This window comes from Pezoporus wallicus, unplaced genomic scaffold (assembly GCF_028554395.1).
Source record: "Pezoporus wallicus isolate ANWC-B61680 ecotype Strahan unplaced genomic scaffold, APGP_CSIRO_Pwel_v1 contig_8000, whole genome shotgun sequence".
In the NCBI taxonomy this organism is placed as follows: Eukaryota; Metazoa; Chordata; class Aves; order Psittaciformes; family Psittacidae; genus Pezoporus; species Pezoporus wallicus.
In genome coordinates this window covers 1,333,246-1,356,725 of record NW_026635009.1, presented here as the reverse complement: position 1 = coordinate 1,356,725, position 23,480 = coordinate 1,333,246, and the positions used below count along the sequence as shown (strand labels likewise).

Sequence of the window (23,480 nt, the reverse complement as noted above, 5' to 3'; positions counted from 1 at the left end):
GATCCAGGTTTCTATTTGTGATTCCATTTTCAGAATTGTTTCCCAGAAAGGGAAGCGGGACAGCCATGAATTAGCACATGCCTTTTGCAAGGGGGGCTGAGAACTGTTATTAACAGGGAGTTGGTGTGCTGAACACATCCCACATGTTCTGAGCAATAATAAATGCTAGCTAACCAGACCATTATAGTAAGTAACATCCACAAGAGCACAGATCTCACTGCAAGAACAGCAGGTAACGAGAGCTACAGCACTTACAGTGAGGAGGACACTGTAAGCCCTGTGTTTCCTTCCTGAACAACAAGAACAGCCTGAAACAACAGAGATACACCAGGGTTCTTAGAGATGTTTTAGGATTAGAAAGTCAAGAAGACAACTCAATGGTTCTCAGACACAAGCCACTGAAGGAAGAGGAAAAGAAATAGAAGTTAAGGAACAACACCAAAGCTGTCTGGCAACATGAGTGTTAACCCCTTAGGCTACCTCCCTGGCTAAAGTTTTGTTCTCTACCAATCAAAAGACTGAGATGCAATGATGAAATGGTGCATATTAATTTTCAAAAGGCCCGTAAATGCCTGCAGGGCCTATGTTCTAGTGATAGCTGTGTTTCTTCTCGCTGTATGAGGAAAGCAGTCCCCTGTTAACACAACAGTGCAGAAAATGCGTAGATGAGAGTAGAGAAATTTTTCTTTCCATGAACAAGTTTCTAATTTCATGTTCCATTATGAAGGATAATAGAAAAGTCTTGCAATTTTAATGCAGTGCTCTGGAATGTAATCTTCAAATTCAATATTTATGCAGTTATCTCCAAATCAAATATTAATGTGCCTGAAAGTTTGGTCATTTATTTATTTCCCTTAAAACTAAATGCTCATTCAAGTTAATTATTTTAAGAAAATAATAGAATTTTATCGACCATATTTAAATAGGAACTCTATTTGGGTTTTGGTAGTGGGGAAGAGGGGGGAAACTGTGAGAAGCTGCTAGAAGCTTTCCCTGTGTCCAATAGAGCCAGTGCCAGGTGGCTACAAGATGGACCTGCTGCTGCTGGCCAAGCCTATCAGCGACCGTGGCAGCACCCCTGTGATAACGCATTTAAAAAGAGGAAAAAGTTGCTGTGCAACAGCAACTGCAGCTGGAGTGAGAGTATGTGAGAGGAACGGTGCTGCAGACCCCAAGGCCAGTGCAGGGGGAGTCCTCCCCTGAGGAGCAAGGAGCGGCAGAGACAACACGTGAGGAACTGACCACAGCCCCCATTCCCTGTCCCTCTGCACCTCTTGGGGGGAGGAGGAAGGAGAGAATTTGGGAGTAAGGTTTAACCCTGAAAGAAGGGAGGGTGGGGGGAAGGTGTTTGTAACATATGGCTTTATTTCTCATTATCCTACTATGAATTGATCAGAAATAAAGCAAAGTTTTATTTATAAATGACACCGATTTCCCCAAGACAAGTCTGTTTTGCCCATGACAGTAACTGCTGAGTGATCCCTTCCGGTCCTTACTTTCACCCACGAGCCTTTGGCTGTATTTTCTCTCCCCTGTCCAGTCGAGGAGGTGAGTGACACAGTGCCTTTGGTGGGCACCTGGCTAAAGTCCTTTTCCATGGAATAATTTCTTTAACTGCTATCTCCACCAATTTATCACCCTTTACCCTCATTTTCAAACAGAAGTTTCTTTGACTGCAACAGAAACTCCCAAACCAACTCCCCTCACTGACCATTTCAAAAACCCCTCTACTTACAACCCCCTCAGCCTGTATTACCTGCTAGGGCTTACAGCTGGCTAATAGCAGAACGCTCAATTATACAATTTCAGCTTTACTGTCTAAAACTAGCAATAGGAGAGTATGGCCACACTGAATATGAGAAGATCCCAGCAAATCCAGGCTCACAGTTTCATGTTTTCCAAAATAGTGGACAGGCTCTTTTTTGTATACAAAACAGTTCTATGACTTTTTAGAGCTACTAGCTTGGACAAGCAAATCTCAGCATATGAAGTGAAATAAGACAATTCTTAGGAGCATGAGTGTATTCAGTCCTAAAATCCTATACAACATGGTTATTAAAAGAAAACTAAACGTACTTTCCAACCATTCATCCTCCAGCAAGGCAGCGCAGCCCAACTGAAGAGCAGCAACGCATTTGGAGACCTGCAAAGAGATGACTCTCTAGCTAATGCTTCTTGAAGCCTTCCTAGAAACATCATACCAGGTTTTAAATACCAGAAACAACAAGTAGGAAGTAGGCATTTCTCAAAAGGCTCACCTTTACTGGCCCTGCTTCAGGCATAGGCATTACATCTAAACAGAATAGCACAGTAGCATAGCAAATGCTTTATTTTTTGTCTATGAAGCAACAATTCATTCAAGGGGCTTTGAAGACACAGCTTTCTATTGGGCAAATGCTTGCTATCCATTTATGTTCCTTGGGAGCCAGGGGACCAAGAGTGTTTTGTATCTGCTAGAAGCTAAATGATCCTGCCTGCAGAGGCAGAGGTTTGCCCTAGCAAGCCCAGGCTGCACTGCTGGCACACAGAGACCTGAAATGCAACCAAAGAGGAAAGGGTGGATGAAGCTTTTATCTTCCATCCAGACTCTCTTCTAGGATGACTGATGCTCCTAGCCAATTGAGCAATAGAGATTTTGGCACTCAGGGAGGCAAGGACTTAGTCTAAGCCTACTGGATATTTACTGAGGGAAAGGTACAATTTGTATGCCATGTAGATCTTTTCAAGAAATCAAAACCACTCAAACACTACAGACATCTTATAAAGATTCTTGATTAGCCATCTAACAGTTTTGCAGCAGCCACCTCTGAAAAGAAGAAGATGGAGGGCAAACGCGGATCCTACCCATTTGTTTCTAGTCTCATCCTATATTTCATTAGTTCCTAGTTATGCTCAATGTAAATCCAAACCAGTGCATTTTATAAAGGCATGCCAAGCTTCAGAGAGAGCAATGAAACACAAATAAACAGTGATTTTTCCCTCAAGTCTTTCTTTCTGGGGTTTTACAGGACATCCAGCAGGTAACTCCCAAATCAAAGTACAAAAAACGGATTAGTAATAGCATTTCATTTGTCTTAGTCTATGTGGAAAAATTCAGGTGCTTCCTGGCAGGTTAAGACCAACACACCCCTGGCAACTGCAAATGTACTTGCTAGGACAATGACCCGACAGCAAGATACGGTTAGCCAAATACACTGGAGATTGCCATCAGATGAAGACACTTGACCTTTCTCCCGATGCAAGACAAACAACAGAAGGAAAATAACGATAAGAGACTCAACCAGGAGAAAATAAAATTAAAGACTAGGGCTAAGAAAAAGCACGTCATGTTACATTTATGTGATAGAACACTCCAGCTAAGACATTTCATGCTTACCCTTAAGCAATTTTAACTCTTCCTGAAAAGCCTCCAGTTTTGAGGAGCCTGGATTACACTCACAAGTAAGCAGCGAGCATAGCGTAACATGAATGCGTATCACCAGCTGAGCTCAGCGATCAGGCAACGTGCGAAAGGTGCCATTTACGCCCTGACTGCGTGGATGCAGCCTCGGGCTTTACACAGTTCCGCATGGTTATTTTTATACTTTATGTTAAAATCCTACTGCCTACAGCACATGATGTGTCATCCGTCTCTGAGCATGGATAGTTAACTGTCCAGACAGCTCATGAATGCAACCCAGCTCAGGGAACTCCTCTTACTTTGTAGTGTAGTTAAATATTTATAAATGCATTTCAGATGAGGACTGAATAACACATAAAGCGTTTGTAAGATGTTTAGCACATGCTCCTACAACACGAATATAAACACACAGCTCAAGCCTTCTTGTGATATGTTTTAACGATAAATAAATATTGCTGCACAGTTCATTAGTATCAGCAGAATTACCACAATCAAGGAGCACCTCCTGGAGAGTTTTCTGAAAGCGACACTGCCTACCACAGCAACTCTGAGGGACCCCCAGACCTGAATGCTCACACTTACACAGTACGTAAGACAGGGTTCGCTGGTCCCCATTTTCTGACATCTATGAGTGAGTAAAACTTCTTAAGCATCAGAGGCTATCAGATTGCTAAACATTACTTATCAGCAGCTTTGTCACTAAAAGGTTTTTGACTGGAAGGAAGTTACTTTTTAAGGTGAAAAGGTTTCTTCCTAAATGTTTCCTGTTTCTGGCTTCTTGCCTAGAAAACCTCTTTTCAACATTTCACTGCTGACTAGGTCCACCTACGAGGATCTCATCATCATTACTCACAGTACAAGAACTATGAATAAAAGTGAACAATGTATCAGCAAAGCAATTCATCACAAATCAAAAGTCAATGTCAAGCAACAATCTTCAGAGCTTGGACCTCCACTAGTACCACATCCACATTCTTCTTAATGTGCGTGGACAAACTGCACATTGCTTTGACCCGATCTGCTCCTCCTTAGGCAAAAACTGAAGAAGTCAGCCAATTTTGGTGGGAAAAGTTAAGTAAATATTTTTACAGATGAGAATATGAGAGGCTCTTGCCAGCAGTGTTTGCACAGCCACCTTGGAAACACTTACTAGAGTCAATCAGTCAGGAAGCATGTAACAATAACGTGCAATTTAGGTGACCAAGTAGAAAGCACAGAACTGTAATTTGACAATCTTGAGTGTAGCAGTTGCAACAAGTAATTTGTGAGCAATCTCTAGGGTACAATATATCTCCATAAACCAGTCACTGAATAATGCTTTGTAATAATCAAGTTCATAAAACCCAAACCTGAGCAGCTTCATTCCCTGCCCGCTGCAGGCCAGAAATCCTGGCCTCCCCTGAGTATGTCATGAGTTTCCAGTTGACTGCGACACAAGCCTGACTTCACCACATTTCCAAAAGTAACTCTATGCTATGAAGGGTTACACGGTATTTAAAAAACCCTTAAATAATTAACAATTGGCTATTTAAGAAGCATATCTATGCTATACCAGATAAACATCTGTTTTCTAAAGCTATGATCTTGTGGTATGTTTCCCAAGATCTCTTTTTGTTGTGCCAAAAGCCTCCAGGGCTGACCCCTCACTCCCAATACGGAGCCAAAGCTTTAAAAGGAGAACAATGTCAAAAAGAAATAGCACCCACTTAGTCTGTAAAGATGAAGATTTCCTGCCAGTATGACAGGCAGCATGCAGAAAGCACAGAATGCACAATTCCTGCTGTTTCAAAAGCCTATGAAAAAAGCCTCAGTATAGATTAAAATGACAGGAGAAATGAGGGAGAAATAAAAATTGTACCCCGCTTTCCGATGTGTTTAAACTGTGGCATCCTGAATGTAAATGTTATGAGGTTAAAAGCAGAATTCTTGTTATCTTTAACTCCCTTAGTCTGAAAAAAATACCATAAACACAATAGCATCCTAACAATCCCTAAAGCTTTAATGGCAATGCACAAACATCAATAATATCGTAACAAATTTCTCTCTTGACTGGATTTGCTATAGCAAGATTGGGCTTATGTCTCCTGAAAAAGCCAAACCCATAAGCACACAAACTGAAATGCTTTTAGGAGCTTTGTCCACTGTGCTGAATGCTCAGAAGTTAACAAGGAAGTTAGGGAAATCTTGCTTTCAAAGCACTATTAGTGTTTGTCATTTGTATCTCTACGTGCCCCACAACAGAGAAGGTCACCAGACCTCACTGAGCAGCAGAGCATGGCAGGTATGTGAACAGAGGGGTGCCCAACCCTGCACCAAACTCCTCAGTGAGGACACCACAGGCTCCAGCCTCGGCAAGAGAGGGATTGAATTCAGAGCAGAAAACACAGGTGACACAGCCACAAAAAGTAAGCCTGCATGGAGACATGCAGCGAGTGACATTTTCTCCTGCAATTTCTGTGGGTCTCCAGGAGCTGGGTAGCAAGTCATTGTGAGAGCAGGCAGCACTACTGAAAGGGTTTTCTGATGGTCCATGTTACCACAGTTGTTTCCAGTACATGTTTCAACAGTTTTATGCTCAGCGTAAAAGCAAATCTATGGCAGAGAGCTGGTCTACTGCCACAAAATATTCAGCAATATAAGGTTTAGATCATTCACAGTGTAGCAAAAATGGTACAGGATTTTGACTGGCTCTTTCAAGTTACAAGCCTACCTTGAAACACTATATTAAATGTTGCCCTTCTGAATCAATAGCATCTTTATGGAAACCAGATGTCCATGGCATTTAGGGAATTCCACACAAGATGCTGTTGATAGGCGCTGAATACACACATTTTACTCATCTCTATATGGACATAATTAGATTTTTCAAGTTTACAACAGGCACCTCATACTGTACATACTTTGTTTCTGTGACTTTCATATGTAATTTTCTCAGTATATCCATTTAATGACTTAGTCACATCACACTCTTGCATTATGTTTAGAAGAAATTCCTTATGATTCTTTCTTCTTGCCCACCTTTTCCTAAGTATTAACTTCCGCTTGTTTTGAAAAAATCTTTCCATCTTCTGGAAATGTCTCTTTCAGAAGAAGTCTTAAACCCCTTAATATTTCTTAAGATTTTAATGCCACAAGTCACAGAGCAAACTCTTAAAGTGTCCCCAAAATAAAAACAACTCTAAAACTATTTTTAGTTGCAGGAAACTTGCAGAGTCTATTTCTGACTCTACTAGGAATTGCCTTGTTTTGACAAGAGTTCCATCCAGTCCCTTGTGAGCACAAGACTCGAAAGGAACTTTCAAAGACTTTCCTGTGGGTTTCTTTCCACCATTCTTCACTTACTATATCTTCTAAGAAACTGGAACAGCTTTTACAAGGACAAAAATGTAATGGCTTCCTCTCATGATCAGGGAGGCCACAACTCAAGAAATTTTGTTTCTTTTTATATAAAATAAGCAAGACAGGGAAAAAACTGCAAATGATAGTGTGCAGAGATGTAGCATGAATTCACCACAGACAGACTCAATGGTGAGAAAGCTGGCATTTTGCCATCTGTTTGTCTCCGTTAACTGTCTTCTCTAGATGAGATTTCTTGTCCCCTTACCTGCTCTTATTCCCAACACCCACACAACCAAGCAGTTTCTGACCTGGGAATGCTGCTGAGCCTGAGTGGCTGAGAAAGAAGCCATCTCACCTATATGATGCTGCTGCTGGAGCAGCTACAGCACATACTATTGCTTCAGCCATGGCCAGATCACAGCTGCAATGCAAATGGACACGCACTGCAGAGGACACTTGGGTGTCCACCACAATTGTATTGCTGGGTATTTCTACTGTGCTTACTGTTTCTCAGGATCTGCATACCAGACGACTGAAGAAAGAAAAGGAAATGGAGATTCAAACTTTCCAAGTGATCGAGGGCAAGTGTGAGTCACTTGTATGAAGATTCTCAAGTTACTAAATCAGGCTATCGACCTGAAGTTAAAACAGGGCTAACAATATCTGTCTAATTTAGAAGGATGTTCCTTGCCATAATCAATTTATAAACTATTTCAGAACCTCAGATGAAAGGACACAAATGTTACTATTTATACCACTGAAAATGAAGTGTGCAACTCAATGTCCTTAGATAACAATACAATTTTTGATTACTGGTACCTCAATTTTCACCTCCTTCCTAATTCCCGTCTCACCTAAGTTATGGCTACTTCAAACCTTCTCACTTACTGCACCTTCCCAAACTGGTGGATGATCTTACTTGCATACTCTACCAAGGCCAAAACCCATCCTGCTTTGTCCCATGTCAAGACATACCTCTATTTTTACTGCATCTTCAACCTAGTTCTTTTTTCTTTGCATTGACAACTTAGCATGGTTTTCCAAAACCAAGCAGAAATAAAAGCTGTAATAGAAGGCAAACTGTCAGGCTGAAGCAGTAACGGCTTTATGGTTCCCCTAACGCTTAGCATAAAACAATAAGGAACATTTCAAAGTTAGCTGTAATGTAGAGTGCAGTCTCTTTGCATAGAAGATGCATGTTACTATTTCAGTTGCTACAGCTGACATACAACTGTTGGGCTGAACTAGTTACAAGCAAAAAATAGATCTTCTTAGTCTGCCTGCTTCAGAATACTGAAGCGTTTCCAAAAAATTAACAAAAAAGTGTGGCTGAGGGAAATTTAAGCCAAGTATTTTACATGAGCAGCAAGCTAAGGGCTGCTGGGAGCTAAGTGGTTAAACTATTCCAACAGCAGGGATAATGTATCAATCTTTTCCCTAGTATTTGGGTACTTACTGGACAATTCATCAATGCAATACACAATAGCATTTACTGTATGATCCATTTTCTAACCAACCACCAAACTACCACCAATCCAGTGTACAGGACGCCAATGAACATGTGCTTCAGCGGAGCAAAAGGCCTGTCTGGAGAGGTGAGGAAACAGATATGCATCAGCAGAACTCGGCTGATAGAGGTGGAGGTTTTGGTAACATGCTACAGTCCTCCAGGAGTTCAGGACTCTCCAGCCTCTAAGAACTGGGATAGGCTTGCCATGCTCATTATTAAAAGCTGTGCAGTTCAGCAACACCTCTGAAAGTACCTGGAACCCGGGAGCTAGAAAGGGAACAACACAACTGCAATAATAAGGAGACAAAAACAGCACAAGAGAACTCCTCAGATACATAGCAGACTTCTAATGGCCTTTTCTTTAGCAGTCTGTAGTCTGCCTATGAGTTCTGGATTCCTCTAAGATGTAACAGCAGCCAGCCTTTCGTATGTTTACATTGCTTCCCAAATGACTACTGTGGCAAGGTTTCTATTAAAAAAAAAACCTTTTTCCTGCCTGTTGCTGAAGATGTCACATTTGACTGTCTTTATATTTGATAATACATCAGCCAGGTGCTGTTTCTGCCAAAAAATGAAAACTTCCGAGTGTTCCAAACTGTAACAGCTTATACAACTACTGGGTTATTCTTTTGCTTTTAATAGTCTGGGACACTGAAAAGAGGAGAAAATGTAAGTGTTGCGCACTAAGCACTATGTAACGACTCCAGCCACTGTATGCAATTTCATTTCATACATCCAGCTAAAGAAATAATGCTTCTCCAGCTGAGTTAAGGAAGATTTTCACGTCCATTCCCTTTTCAGAAGCCACTAAAGGAAAATCAGAGCGATGTGCTTTTTAATGACTTTGGCATAACTAAAAGAAAACTTCGCTCTATAAAGGAAGCCTGGTTTCTCTCCTTATTTGGCAGTAAAACATGTGCTGATTGTGAACATGGCTTGAATACAAAGTATATTGTAATTGAGCTGTGTAAGTATTTCGGTTTTAAGATGGTACTTCTAATCTTTCTGTTGCATGATCCGATGACTTAAAATTCAGAATTTCTAGTTGTTTACAAAACAGACTTACACAATTGAAAAGCTTATGGCTTAGGAGCCATTATTCACCCACAGATTAAAATATAAAGCAGTAGCAAGGGTTATACATTGCTTTCAGTGATATTTAAATGTGAAGCACCCTATTATTAGATCACGTTTTGAGAAAAACACCGCAAAATTACTATTGTACATGGGCGGCATTCAGTCTAGTCCAGTGTCCTCTCTCTTATTATCACGGCTTCAACTAGCCATTTTAAATGACAACCCCTGTTCCAGCCTGTTTTGAGATAGGATGTCCCATGGGAGTTTTCTCCTATTGCCCAATATCTTGGAGACTGGCCTGTGCCCAAAATCCTTTCCAAAAGCTGCCTTTTGTTTGTTAAATTTTTGTGGCCAAAGAGGCTGTTGCTTCTCTTGCTGACCTTACTAAGCTCTTGGCCATACCATTCCCACCACGGGATACTTCTTTTCCACAGGGCTGTGACAAGGCAAAGCAAACGGCAAAATTTAAAAACTACCTGGAAAAATCAATAGAAAATAATAATCATCCCCCACTCTTAAATGAACAAGTCACCAAGTCTGGCTGTGGAAATTCTGCAAGCAAAGGTCACAGGAGGCTGAGAGAATACTGTAAGGAAGCACCACTACCTGCCTCTTGTGCTCCTCTGTGAGCATCAGCTAGAGGCAGCAGGACAGGTAGGCCTCTGGTCTTGTTTCACCTGCCTGGGTTCATACAGAGGATTTCATCATTCTAACTCCAGGGTTAAACCTCACTGGCACAACCTAAGCTTACGTACCTTGGGCATAAAATGGAAGCCACCTGAAAACCGTGTCAAATGGGCAGAGCAGATGGTAGATTTACTGGTTCGGACAAGACTCAGTTACTGAAACACTAAAACTGAAAGATCAGGCTGGAGATCCTCACAGTAGATACGATTTCTCTCTCTACAAGTGATTGTAGAGCTGGAAGATCACCCACAACACAAACTGAGGGCTAACAGCTTTTTGATCAGCTTTTGACACCAATGGAATGATTTTTTTACCCAATACCAGTATTACTCAGAGGTTGCTGGAGCTACTGGCTTGAAGCTGTCCTGCTGCCCTGTCTCTGTGGTTATCTGGGCTAGGCAGGAGGACGGGAGACACTATGTCCCTGATAGAAATTTTGGGGAGCTGCCAAGGGGTGATGTGAAAGGAATCGTTCATCCAGTGGGAGCGCTTACAGGATGTAGTGACTACACAACCACAGCAGACAGGGATGGCAAATCTGCACTCCTGTCCCACATTATGTTCCCTGATGCAGAAAGAATTTATGGTAGAAATCCAGCAGAAAAAACAAAACACAGCGACATATTGTAGTAGGCTAAAATGTATTTAATTGTTTATATAGTCAAAGGGAATCACTGAACTAACAAATGGGTTATTATTCCTGTGAGGAGATGACAAGTGGCACATTAGATAATTTCATTATTATATTAATGCCAGATTAATGTGTTTAATTGATTTAAATTATTCTAACCCAGTTGAGGTTGGCATGTTTAAGCCACCTTGATGTGACATGTCATAATTCATTATTTTCCTTAGCCAGCTCAGGGAATTTGAGAAGAATCAGGAGCACCAGAGGAGCAAAGAGGCATAGGAGACCAACTGCTTTTCCCTGGTTGTGTCTCTTCCCTTTCCTACAATAACTCTGCTGATGATCACTATTACCAGCTTGAATTCAACCTGCCAATCACTCTGACACTGCATTTCCCAGGCCAGAGACTCTCCTATGAAAACTGTTGACTCAGATTCTCAGATTTAAATATTATTTCTCACAGTATTATTTTTTATTACCTGCTGTAGAACTTCAGCATGCACAAGATGAATGCTCATGAGGGCTTAATTTAAACAGGAACATGCCTGAATTGACATATCTAGTGGTAAGAGCAGCCAAGAAGTGAGAGAGACCTGTGTGTTATCCTACCTACCTGCTGCACTGAAGATGCAGCTCAGTGGGTCATATTCCCTATCCTTACTATCTGAACCCAGCCTTAAGAGTACGCTGGACATTTTACAGAGTAAAGAGATGGGCTGGTGACCCAAGAAGAATAAAACACTATTTTTAGGTTCAAAGCCACTGGGACTCAGCACATGGAGTTGCTGGAACTGTTGCGAAACTGCTGTTATGGTCCAAAACTACCAATAAAGAGGAAAAGACCACTGCAATCAGATGGGAAAGATCTTCCACCTGCAGAGGTTGTTTAAATCTTTGGAAACATGGTGTTTGGACACTGCTGCTCCTTCAAGCCGCAAAGCTGTAAGTCTTAGTGATGCACTGTGGGAAACATAGCACATTCTCTTCTCTCCGAGACCTGTGCAGGGTAGATGAACAGGGATGCTGATTCAAGGACTCCAAAATGCTAGCAGATCATGCTACCTCCAGCCACCATCACTAGCATATTCACCCTGGTGTAGGCTCCCACAGCCTGCAGAGATGCTCTGCTCGCAGAGGGCTTTGCTGCAGACCCCAGCTAGTGCAGGTCTTGGTCTCCAGTGTGGCTGGGACTGACCGAGGCAGGGAAGTGTTGCTGTGTGGGGCAATAACTACTTGGCAATTACAGCTGTGGGAATGAGCCAGTCTGGATGAATAGACAACTGTCCTCAGGAGAGGACTTCTTCCCCATTTGCTTTTCTTTCCTGGGCTAGGGATTTCTTCATTTGGCTAATGCTGGAAAACCATCACTATGCAAAAACTCTCAGTGCCATGGCTAAAAATCAGCTGAGGGAAGGGCCAGCTTACCTTGCATTGTCCCTCCCATGTGATTTCAAGAAGTTCATGTCACGATATCTGGACAGGAATGCTACTAGCTGGTCATTTGTCCTGCAAGAGAAAGAATACAGAATGCATAAATTACAATGTGAAAACTACTATGTCTAGTGTAATTTATACACTTACTGTTCTCATTTGGGGACCGTCCACAGACCCTGTGAAGAAGGCAGATGCTAAAAAAACTTCCATTCTGCTGTTGAACTTCACTGCCTCCCTCAGGAAAGTGCACTTGGGAAGAAGCTCAGCTTTACTACATCACAAATTTCCTATCAACTCTTGGAAGATTTCTCTAAGCATTGTAACAGAGTATGTATTAAGTAATACTGCTCAGCACTTTCAAAGCATGAAAACCCAGCTGTGAGATGACTGCACTGATAGTCCCATTTTACATGCTTTGCTAGACTTTTCCTAGGGAATTTGGTTAAGCATCGATTGGTATTTTATTTGTTTTCATCCTTGTAATAGAGAAGAGGCCAAGGTTGAAACACATAAAGCAAGGGAACTTGAATGTCAAAATGCAAATATAATTAAGAGGAACAAAGGAATTCAGAATTCAGAAGATTAATTCCAATTAGTATGACCGGCAATCTGATACGAGTATTTTCAGAATTTCAGCCAACATGTCCAAGAATGTTTTTATGCTTGACAGCTTTTGTAGTGTGTTATTTCTTTAACAATGGAGCAAAAATGTTCTCTATTTATCTAGGTCAGCGTATTAAAGAAAACAGAATAAATCATATTAAAAAGATCCTCATCTCCTGAGTTGCATTCAAAACCACAACATTATAGACACAGTACCATTTAAGCAATGATCTGCAATAGAGCTGGTGGCAGAAAAATGAAAGATAAAGCAGCTGTCAACAGTACTGTATCTTGAAAACATTTTAGTATTGTAAGCCACAGATAACCAAGTTAAACCACAGACCTGTACAAAACGCATTTAACTTCTGGGCTCAGGCTGCAACAACTTGGAAATGTTACCAGCCTAGTAAACTATCTTCATAATCATTGATTTTATCTGGACCAAATGAAATACTGGCCTATCAACCAGCACGAGCGTCCTTTAGGAGCCTGAGACCCTCCTCCTATGCTCACTCATGTGAGCTATAATACCTCCGAGGGTCAGACTCTGCATCTCAATTTGGCAACCTCAGAAAACTGCTTTCTGTATAGTAAGCTGTGCAGATTTTCACGTTTGCTGCTCCAGTGGTTCTCCATCTTACTGGGATGAATAGGCATTTAGTGAATTTACTTAGCAATGCTTCCACATGAAATGGTTTCAATGGCCGACATCTTTGAGTGAGTTTCTAGGCAAAAGCTGGCACGCAAAGATGATCTTTAGAAATATAACTGAGTTTAGAAGTGTCTGAGCTTTTATTTCCTTACAGGAAATTAATCAAATCAAACGAAGTAACAATCCGCACCACTCAATAAAGCATCATCATTTCTTGATTGCTCACCAACCTGTGTTTTGCTGTTCAGCAGTGTTCTAACAAGTCTATTTGGACTTGGGGCTACAAACTTTTCAATGCGTCTCCCTTTTTAGATAATACTTATAAATGCCCACATGATGTTTAGCTCTCACAGTAATTACTAACTGACATTTTCCCACTTCCTGAAAACACTTATGGTGTCCTGGTCCTACTTTCATTTTTTTTCCTCCTTGTCAATTAGGTCTGCTTCTTTTCACGTGTTGACAACATAGAAATAAACCATCACATTTCCAACTGGTACAACTTTCTAGTTATTTGACATTTAGATTTATGTGGTCAACCAATTCTGCGCTCAGCACGGGAGCACACTGAATTTCTATTAGGCTTTCATTCCAACTGCTTCTTCTGGCCCCAATATCATGAGGATGCTGTGCATCACCTCCGAATTCTTCCACTTCATGACATTAAAAGCAAAATCAAAGGTATTGAACACGCCATATATGCTAATGCAATTGCTAAAATCCCCCTCACCTTTCAGAAAGCTTTGCCTTCAGGGGTATATTTCCTAAATGCCTCTGGCACAGATTGCTACCACACTTCTTCATACACAGTGGCAGCAGGGTCTCTACATCATTGCAGTGCCTCTGGCATCAACTATTTACAGTGCCTCTGGCATTCCTTCTGAGGAATACTAAAGACATGGGCCTATTTTTTCTCCCTAAGTAAGGCAACAAAACCTGAGATTTTCAGCTGAAGGCATCACTGGGAGCAAGATCAACTCCACACTGCCAAATTAAATTCCTCTATAGCTCCACAAATTTCAGGGATAATTCACTAAGCATAAATCTGGCAAAAAATCTTTTACCAACCATCACAGTATAACAGAAAGTAACAAGTGCAATAAAGCCCTCCTAAGAAGGAAATAAAAAAGTCACGAGGATAGGGAGAGTAGTTCATACTACTGATGAAAACACACCAATATACATATTACATTCCAATCAGTTTCCCTAGTGTGTAACACAACGTGAATACGGATTGAGGAAAAACCCTTTCCACAGCTGGGGTGTGAGGCTGGAGCTGATGGATGCATCCACACAGCTCCCACTTATTCCTTTTGTTATTAAAGTCACTGGGAGGGCAAAGCACTGGGGAGAAGGATTAGTCAGCTGGCTACCTGTGCTGTTAGCAGGCAGGAAGGATGATGCAGGAGTAGAGAAGCTGAGGAAAAATGCGCTGTTCTCAGGTGTGCAGCATGCAGAGAGAACAGGAAACTAATTTTCTAGTGAGCTCCAAGTCTAGAGAAAGCTTGTCCATGTGGCAGAACTTCCAGGAGAAGATGACAAGTGAAGATAATGGATGGGAAAACAGAGCATTTTCAACTTCACTGATGTAGATTTGGTGCTAATCAAGGGCAGGTCTGCCAGGTGGGACGGAGGTGTCCATCTCTACCAGAACTTTACCAAGATCACCTCAATAAGGTCCTGCTGCTCCACTCCTGCAGCAAGGGTGGACAGAGGTAGCAGAGGCAGCGCACCACGCCTGCCTGCCTGCCTACTGTGATGCCACTCAGCAAAACTCAGCCAAGCCTCCCACCGGGCTGGGCTCAGAGGATGGGAACAGTCAGCTGGGCAGGCAGAGGGGCTCTGAGGGCTGCAAAAGCAGCTTCAGGGCTGTGAGTGGCTCAGTCCTAGGCTCTGTTCAACCTTGGGAACATGGCTGAGCTCCTTGGCTGGAACTCAGCCCGGAGTTAAGAGTCAAGAGAGGTAGAGTCAGAGGTCTAAGGAAGTGAAAGATGAGTCCTATAGCAAGAAGGGAACTTGGAAGATAATGCCAAAGCAAGGTCTACCACTAGTGTTTTCTCAGACCCTAGCCTGGGACTGAGGTGTCCCAGGGCATGAGCAGGCTAACCAGGCACTCAGTAAGCACATACACATGCTGAGCATTGCAATCATTTCAGACTAAAATAGAAAACTGGAAAGAGAAACAGTGACTTTATGTTTGCATTGTCTGAAGGTGCTGGCAGGTCTGCCTGGGAAGCGGTATGAGTGTGTCCCTGCACACAACCATGGCTGGACGCTGCGAAGAACAGAAGGCAATGCTTGGCTTGCTGGTTTTAAGCAAACCCTTCAAGTCCTGATGACTAATCTAAGCAAAGAGCAGAGATCCCCTTAGTTTACAGCTGTGAAAATAGATTAAGAAAGTCTTCGAAGAGTCTGAGAAAAGGAAAACAAGCAGTTGTTACTTTTGGAAAATAGTGAAGGCTAATATAAATGTCCTTGATTCAGCAATGTACTTTAATGCACGGGCAACTTGAAGGATATAAGGAATAGCGGTCACTTCAATGGGACTATTCATATGTCAAAACTTACATAATTGCATAACAATTTGGCTAAGTTAGCTCAAAAGTTCAGAAACTTTTAGCAGCCACAGATATGGAAGCAAGAGAGTTCGATTCTGTGTAGGAATCAGATGCAGTAAAGAGTAACTGCTCTGTTGGATTCTGGGGTTGGACTCTGCCAATTTGGTACTGTATGGGCTGCCCCCTGCTTGGTAGAGCCTGCTGCCCCTCTCCAGAGGGGCATTTCAGACATGCTGGTGTTGGTCTGACTGTCCACCCATAGACCCTGGGGCTTACCCCCCACAGTCCAGACTGGCAACTGGGAGGGCTGTCCTGGCACAGAGCAGGCTGCGGCTTTGTAGACAGATGAGACCCTGCTGATTAAAACAGGGAGCAGTGACAGTGAGAAAATCTTCCTGGGGAGCACAGACTGCTGCAACCCAAATAGCCTCCAACTTAACTGAAACCCAGTCCAAAGTCTAGCACCCACCCACAGAGACGCTGCGGCAGAGGCAGCACTGCTGAAAAGCTCTTTTGGTTTCTTTTCTGCTTCAGCGGGTGAGGTCATGGGCAGGAAGGTTCAATTTGCCATCTGCTTTAAGTGATCTCACCAATGAGGTCTTCAAAAAATGCCTTCATTTCAGGTAATCCCTGGACTGGGTTTATAGCTATTTCCTTTATCAAGAACCAGACCAAGCAATCTTCTTTCAAACTTCATGAAAAGTGCCAGGGGCTGCAATCCATCTGCACACAAAGTATAGATCATCTCTGTCTCTTAGGCATTTAATTTCTGATCTATCAAAAAGGTAAGGCCAAATAAATGGTTTTAGGTATTATGCATACATACAGTTTTTCTGCTTGGAAAGGAGCTCTCATACTGGCTCCAGATTTGAGACAAAAATCCAGTGAAATCCATGGAAATCTCTCCTATGGTCTTGTTGGGCTTTAGACTTCTATAGGCAACTTCATTCTCCTCAGCCCTATTTCACTAGCAGTGCCAAGGAAGGGAGGGCTTTTACTGCAGTGTCTCTGGCCAGGTCACTCCCAGTACTTCATTCACCAGGAATACCCTACATTGTCCCAACTTAAAAGTCTGTCTTGAACTTATCCTGTATTATGCACACAAGCATTGGCCAGGGACAGCTGGTAAGCTGAACCCAGACTAAATTCCACTTTTAATCATTATTTTCTGGTATTATTTTCATTTCTTTTTTTTCTGTATGCCTGCTCATATATGCAAGTATCAGCACTGAGAAGTGGATTCTGCTACTCGTTTCGGGCAGCTCTAACTTGCTTTAATCAAAATGTAGTTACTTGTAAATTACAGTCTTGGAATATGAAAAGCCAGAGCAAGACAATTAAACTGTGGCTTTAAATTTATTTAAAACAGACCTGCTCAGTCCTGGTCCCACACTTCTGCAGAAGCAAGGGTGAAGTCTGCTGGAAGCAATCACATCTTGGCCTCTGGGCAGTGATTTTGGCCTAGGCACTGATCTGATTCGAATGTGATTTTTGCCTTTAGTGCTTTTGTCACTGTTATAAACTTAATGTGTAGAAGAGATGTTTTCTTATGCATTTTCTAACCTCACAAGTAAAAAACTAACACCTTTTTTATTGCTACGTAATGGGGCAAAAGGAACTTGCCTTGCCCTGCCTACTCCCAGCGAAGGAAATGTGATGGTGCCCAGGTTGTGACCATTCACAGTACTGCTCACGGGACGTGACTGCTATGTTAACCACACAGCATTACTGAGATGAAAAGCAATAGCGAGGGTGGAGCTTATAGAAGCTGCCCAACTCTTTCCCAGCAAACCGTCCGGCGCCTGTTCAGTAAGTGCACAGTAGTTATGAGCTGTAGCCACCAGCCATCACCAAATCTGGCCACAGCTCTGAGATTTTTTTCATGTATTTACCATATCCTGCAAAGACAAAGGCTGCATTCCCTAGAACAACACCACTGTAGTGCTGAATTGAAGCAGTGACTGTGACACCAGCACCTGGGGTCCGCAGGCAGCTCCGGAATGCAGGCAGCAAGTCTCACTAGACCCCAACATGTACACCTCCATGCTGGGCCGTACACTTGCTTCTCGTGAATTCAAACAGCCTGCGTTAGTACAGAACAACATACCCGCTTGTCAGGAGATGGCACACTGAAAATGGGTGAAATTCATACCCATGACTAATTTAGTGCTATCTACAGGCAAGTCTGCTCTGCTGAACAAGACCTGAGCTGCAACACAGAGGGACATGAACGCAGGGAGGGAGTTTGCTCTGGGCGTGGTGAATGGTGGTGTCACCAAACAGCAGTAGTCCTGCCGTGGCGTGGGGTGCTGGAGAGGCAGGAGAATAACACGAAAGCAGCTGAACACACAAAAAGCCAGAGTAACAAACATAAAGGGAAAAGCTTTTGGGAGAGTAGGGCTTCTAAAGCAAGGATGATGAAGGCAAATATATAGTCAGAAGAGCTAAGTAAAGACTCTTACAAGTTCTCTCAGTGCTCAAAGCTTTGGTATTTCCACCTGTACGTGCCTGACTCCCCTCCACACTTTCCTTTCCCAGGATCACTGTGCCTGTGGGAAGGTGCAGCCGCACAGGGCCCATACAGCAAGCACACATACCAAACATACAGCAAACCCCACAGCTCTTTGCCATGAAACTACTTCTAGATGGTCCCTAGAGAAGAAAAAGTCTTCTGAGAAGAAAGCTGGAATTATGGGGCGAACTCCTCTACTCAGAGTTAAGTATGATATTACTCCATGGTTAAACATGCAGTTGTGCACACAAAAGCCTGAAGCTGAAGAGCTGAGTGCCTTCAATTTTGCTACCTGCTTTTCAATAAATTCTAATAATTATGATTAAGCTCATTGATTTCAATAAGTGATTAAATTAATCTTACTTACCACATTATTGTAAAGTATTAGGACATACCATCACTACCAAGACCCCTGTGGCAGAAGGAGAGTTCCTTCTCCAATTATTCTTAGCCGGGGGCCATCCCACCCTGGTGCCCTCTCACTCAAGGAGTGGAGGTGTTCAGACCGGCTCAGCAGCTTCGCACCTGCCAACAGCCCTGCATCACCAGGAGGAGCAGAGGTGGTGATGAGGAAGGAGAGCAATCCAGGACATGGGGAAGAATGATCGTGAATTCCCACCTACACCTGTATAGCCTATTCAAGGCATTCTGAAAGCTCTGCTCCTGCATCTGCTGGGGACATGGCAACATTGGCAGTGAAGCTGGGTGTGATCTTGCCACTCCAGTAAGGGACCCTTATCCATACTGGCCCTTCCACCACACCAGTAAGCACACATGTGGGTTCACGTGCATGGCATGCATGGGTAGCCTAACAAAAGGATACAACGGCCAAATGATTCAGCAGAAAAAAAATCAGAAACCTATAAGACCTCTCTCATGCTTACAGCAAGATGATCAACCGCAAATACAGCACAACAACACAGGAAAAAACCCCTCTCACTGCAGGGTTCAGCTCTAGACCCTGGATATGCAGCCGGACCCTCTCACTGATGCTCCCACTCCTCTCTCCCTAGAGGCACTTCAGTGCAAGGGGAGGCTTAGAGGAGCCTGATACTGGCCTAAGCATGGAAAAAGACTGCCATCTAAAACTGCAAAGAAAAGGGAAGGCTATATTTAGCCCTTGCTATCTATTGCAGAACAAATATTAGTATGGCAAGCATTTCTCAGAGAAGCTGATTCCCATTACAGCATTCATTTGGAAAACGTACCATAAAAATGGGAACGACAGATATGATTTCAGAGACCAACTGCGTGTGGAAGGCTCTAGGTGACTGCTAACAGCTCTGCTTTTACACCAGTGCTGTCTTAAATGGTTTGTTTTGTCTTTCAAGTCAGGTTTAACCGAGGAACGAGGTAATGGAAGAAAACTATTGCCTTAGCAGCTCAGCTCGCTTGAGTATTTGAGAGATTAGAGTTCTGCTCCAGCAACAGGGTGGTCACTGGGGCAGGGAGTTGCACCCATGTATTTCAGAGCATTAGTGTTCTGCATTTTGATACTCCAGGCACTGATCACTTCTCATACAGGATGCAGCTACTTTCAGCGCAGCTCTGCCAGTGTTGTATGACTCTCAAGACATTTTATTAGCAATACAATCATCTTTGCTCTACTTTCAATTACTGCTTTCCATTCAACCATTGTCTGTTTCCTATGGAAAAGAACAGAACTAACATAGTCACAAAAGAGTAAAGTCTTCTTTAAATGTCACACTGCTGAATAAACCTCTTCCTAGTGAGAATACATAAATGCTTGGGTACAAAGGAGATCTACTGACAAAAAAAGAATATACTCCATCGTCTGCTTCCTGAGCCACTCCACAACCTGTTTTCCATAAATTCAAGGCTTCAGATGGCATTCATAAAATAAATAAATAAGCCCACTGCTGAGAAGTAGCAGCACATGCTTAAATGAAAATCCTAGAGACCATTATAAGAGAATTCCACCAAGGATTAATGAACAAATGTGATTAAAACTATCTACAGCTTTGGACTGCAGCCAAAATGCTGCCAGCAGCATTTGATATGTAAATGCTTAAAACATTTGCTATGTGCACAGCCGCTGATGCAAAGCCTCTATAGAGAGTTCCTTCATCTAATTAGAGATATTGGTTTAGCAAACTTCGGAGTTTATAAAACCCCTCAACGTCTCATTATTCTTTTAAAATAGAATATTCATTTGTTTGGAATGTTTTCCAGCTATATCCCATGAAACCCTTTGGCTAATGAAAAACTCCAGCCCTGTATCAGCTAATAAACCCTACAGCTTTTATGATAATAAAATACTCACCACATGCACTCATTAAAACTTTCATACTTGTTGCTTTCGACTTTCTTTAGCTATTTGCTAGATATAAAGTAATATACTCAATTTCCAACTATTTTATAGTGCAATTTCAACACAAGCATTTACATTATCCAGGATCTTATCAAACACACTACACCACAGCGCAATCACTGTGTCTCTGACCTGGTAAAGTTCCCGACAGCATGGACACTTGGAGCCCTTCTCAAATGATGCAACTTTCACACTATATTCTCATAAATTACCTCATGGGTAAAGGTCTACATGTCCATGTGTTAGGAAGCAGCATGTGCAATTACACAGAAGATTAGAGCTGAGAGCTGTCCTTTAACTAATCTAGGTCTCTCAGGTGCACAAATACACTTACCAAGGAGACTGTTCCAGGGAGGTCAATTCAGTTGTACCTCAGTTTGTCCATCTCTGCTACAGATATATCACACAACTCACTGACGGTTTGAGATTAAACTCACTGATGTTTACAAAACATTTTCAAGAAATCCCCTCACTCCCTGGAGTACCTGAACTGATCTCAGGAACTCATTTGTCCATGGTGATGACATTTTCAAAGCACCCCTACTGCTGCAATAGAAGATAAAGAAATAAGAAAACACTATCCTGTAATACCATGTCATTTGCAGCTCTTTTTTTCCCCCTTAATTTTAAAGCAACCTATGTATTTTACAGTAAAATTATGAAATGCTTTAAAGTAGTTTTCCTCTCAAAAATCTAATTTTAGGCAATTGCTAAGCCTAGATTATATGCATGCTTATCAACAATGAATGCACTGAAAAACACTTGAATAACAAAAGCTCCCAAAGCTCCTTCCAAATGTGCAACTGCACAGAACCTGGTACACATGAAAATAATCAAAGGAAGTCAGCTACATGCAGGATGAATTATTCCCTAAATAACCTGGAATGAATGCACTCAACTCAGAGGCATTTTGCTAGAAAGGAAGGAATGTTTCACCCTGATTTGTTAGAAATGTTCTGTGTATTTCTCTATTTAAGTTTATGAATATCAGCACATCACCACTAGTATCTCTTAGTTTTAAATCTTGCTGGACCAGTATCCGAGTGCCTGACAGATAGCCTTTGATAAAAGGCCTATAATTGCGTATTTCCAACAAATATTTTTAAGTAAAGGCAGAGACGTGTGTCTAACTTTGATAAGGGCTAGAAAACTTCTTAAAGATATATATTGTAGCAAAGCAAAATTCCTTCCCCACTACATGCAGAAGAGATGTCAGTTTAGCTGAACTGCACGTGAGGAAGAAAGCTCATTTTTATCAGTGCTGGCAAAACCTGTTTAAGAAGCCTTCTGGAATTTCCATTGTTTGAATTTTGAAATCAAAATAATGCAGGCTGTTGAAGAGAAAATACAGCAACGCGGAGTTTAGACACTTCTAATTATAGCCTGATCCAAGATGCTTAAAGCATTGGATAACTAACCCAAGGTTTTGATGCTTACTCAGCATTATCTCAGGTCTAAACATGAGCTGGCTCTCCTAAACTAAGGTGCCAGTTTTGAGTAAGCAAATTACCTTTTGGCATTGGCGCATTTTACGTTCACAAGCAGAAATTTATGTTCAAGGGAATGAAAAATAGATAAAAAATTGTGAAAGCTATTTGAGAGAGAGAGCTGCCACGTTTGCCTGCTCCCCACTTCAGTCTCTGTCTGCCTGGAATACAAGCAATTTGTCTAGCCATATTTCAGTCTGCTTATTTTGGCTCTGGCACATTTATAGTTTATTTCCAGCCTTTTTTGGCTTTTGAACCCATCAACACAAATCTGCAAATTGAAATAAAATAACCTAACAGACAACCTTCTGTTTTAATTTTTGTTCCCTGGTAGAGTCAGTGGTTAAATATTATCTCCCCTGCTGTGGCTAACAGGCATGTAAGGGGTAAGCCATATATGTGCTTTGGGTCTCTTTTGCCATTGCAGACAGGATGCAACACTCTCCAGCAATGGAGTGGAAGGTGTCTGACTCTGGTCCAAAGCAGGGCCCATAGAGAGGCACAGCTGCTGTTCCAGAGCAGGCCAGGATCCTGGGCAGAACCGCTACAGCTCAGCTCCACTCCACTCTCCCCTGAGCAGCATAATCAATTACTTGTTCTTGTCCATGGCAGATTTTTGGACAGTCATCATTCTGCTTCAAAATGAATACTTCCCAAATTGATGATACAAAGGGAGGAGAAGCATCAGCGCAAGCACGGGCAAGTGAGCTTGCACGTATTGCAAAGAACTCCATGGGAACTTTGTCACAGGCAGCCGGATGAGTTCAGACAAAGTACAACTAGGCCAATGTTCTAGTCACTTCAGCTGACCTTCCACTAATAGCTGCCGTTAGCACTTTAGTCAGCAACTTTCCAAGGTAGCTGTGGTTAGGCTAAATGGAAAGAACTGTGATTTTCATGATAAAACTGCACCAGTAAGGTGGATGACATCAGTGAGTCTTAACGCTTTTAACCTTTTTCTAGTAAGACTATGAAGTGATTGAATGCAGAGCATGAAGCTAATGAATGCATGCTAGCTGCTGAAAACTCAGCATGGAAAGGCTATTTTAATAATACACTGTCAAAGATCTATCATATTTTACATTTCCAACTACAAGGAAGTTGAGTGTTGACGTAAATGATCATTTTAACAGACAGTGCACAGGAAGCAGCAGTGTACCTGCATAGGTTAGTTATACAGCTTTACGCCACGTTGCTGTTTACATTGGGATGCATGATTAAAGAGGATTCATGCCCAGAATGTTTAAATTTAGTGATTTGA

General features: G+C 42.1%; 1 protein-coding gene across 5 annotated transcripts in view; it reads right to left on the bottom strand.

The window, feature by feature from the left end:
* Positions 1-23,480, bottom strand: part of XYLT1 (xylosyltransferase 1) — a 192,603-nt gene that overhangs the window by 23,730 nt on the left and 145,393 nt on the right. For all 5 annotated transcript variants that reach the window (XM_057409117.1, XM_057409026.1, XM_057409206.1 and 2 more), the window contains one exon: positions 12,067-12,147. In XM_057409117.1, the coding sequence (XP_057265100.1) occupies positions 12,067-12,147 (81 nt within the window). The remainder of the gene's footprint in view (positions 1-12,066; positions 12,148-23,480) is intronic.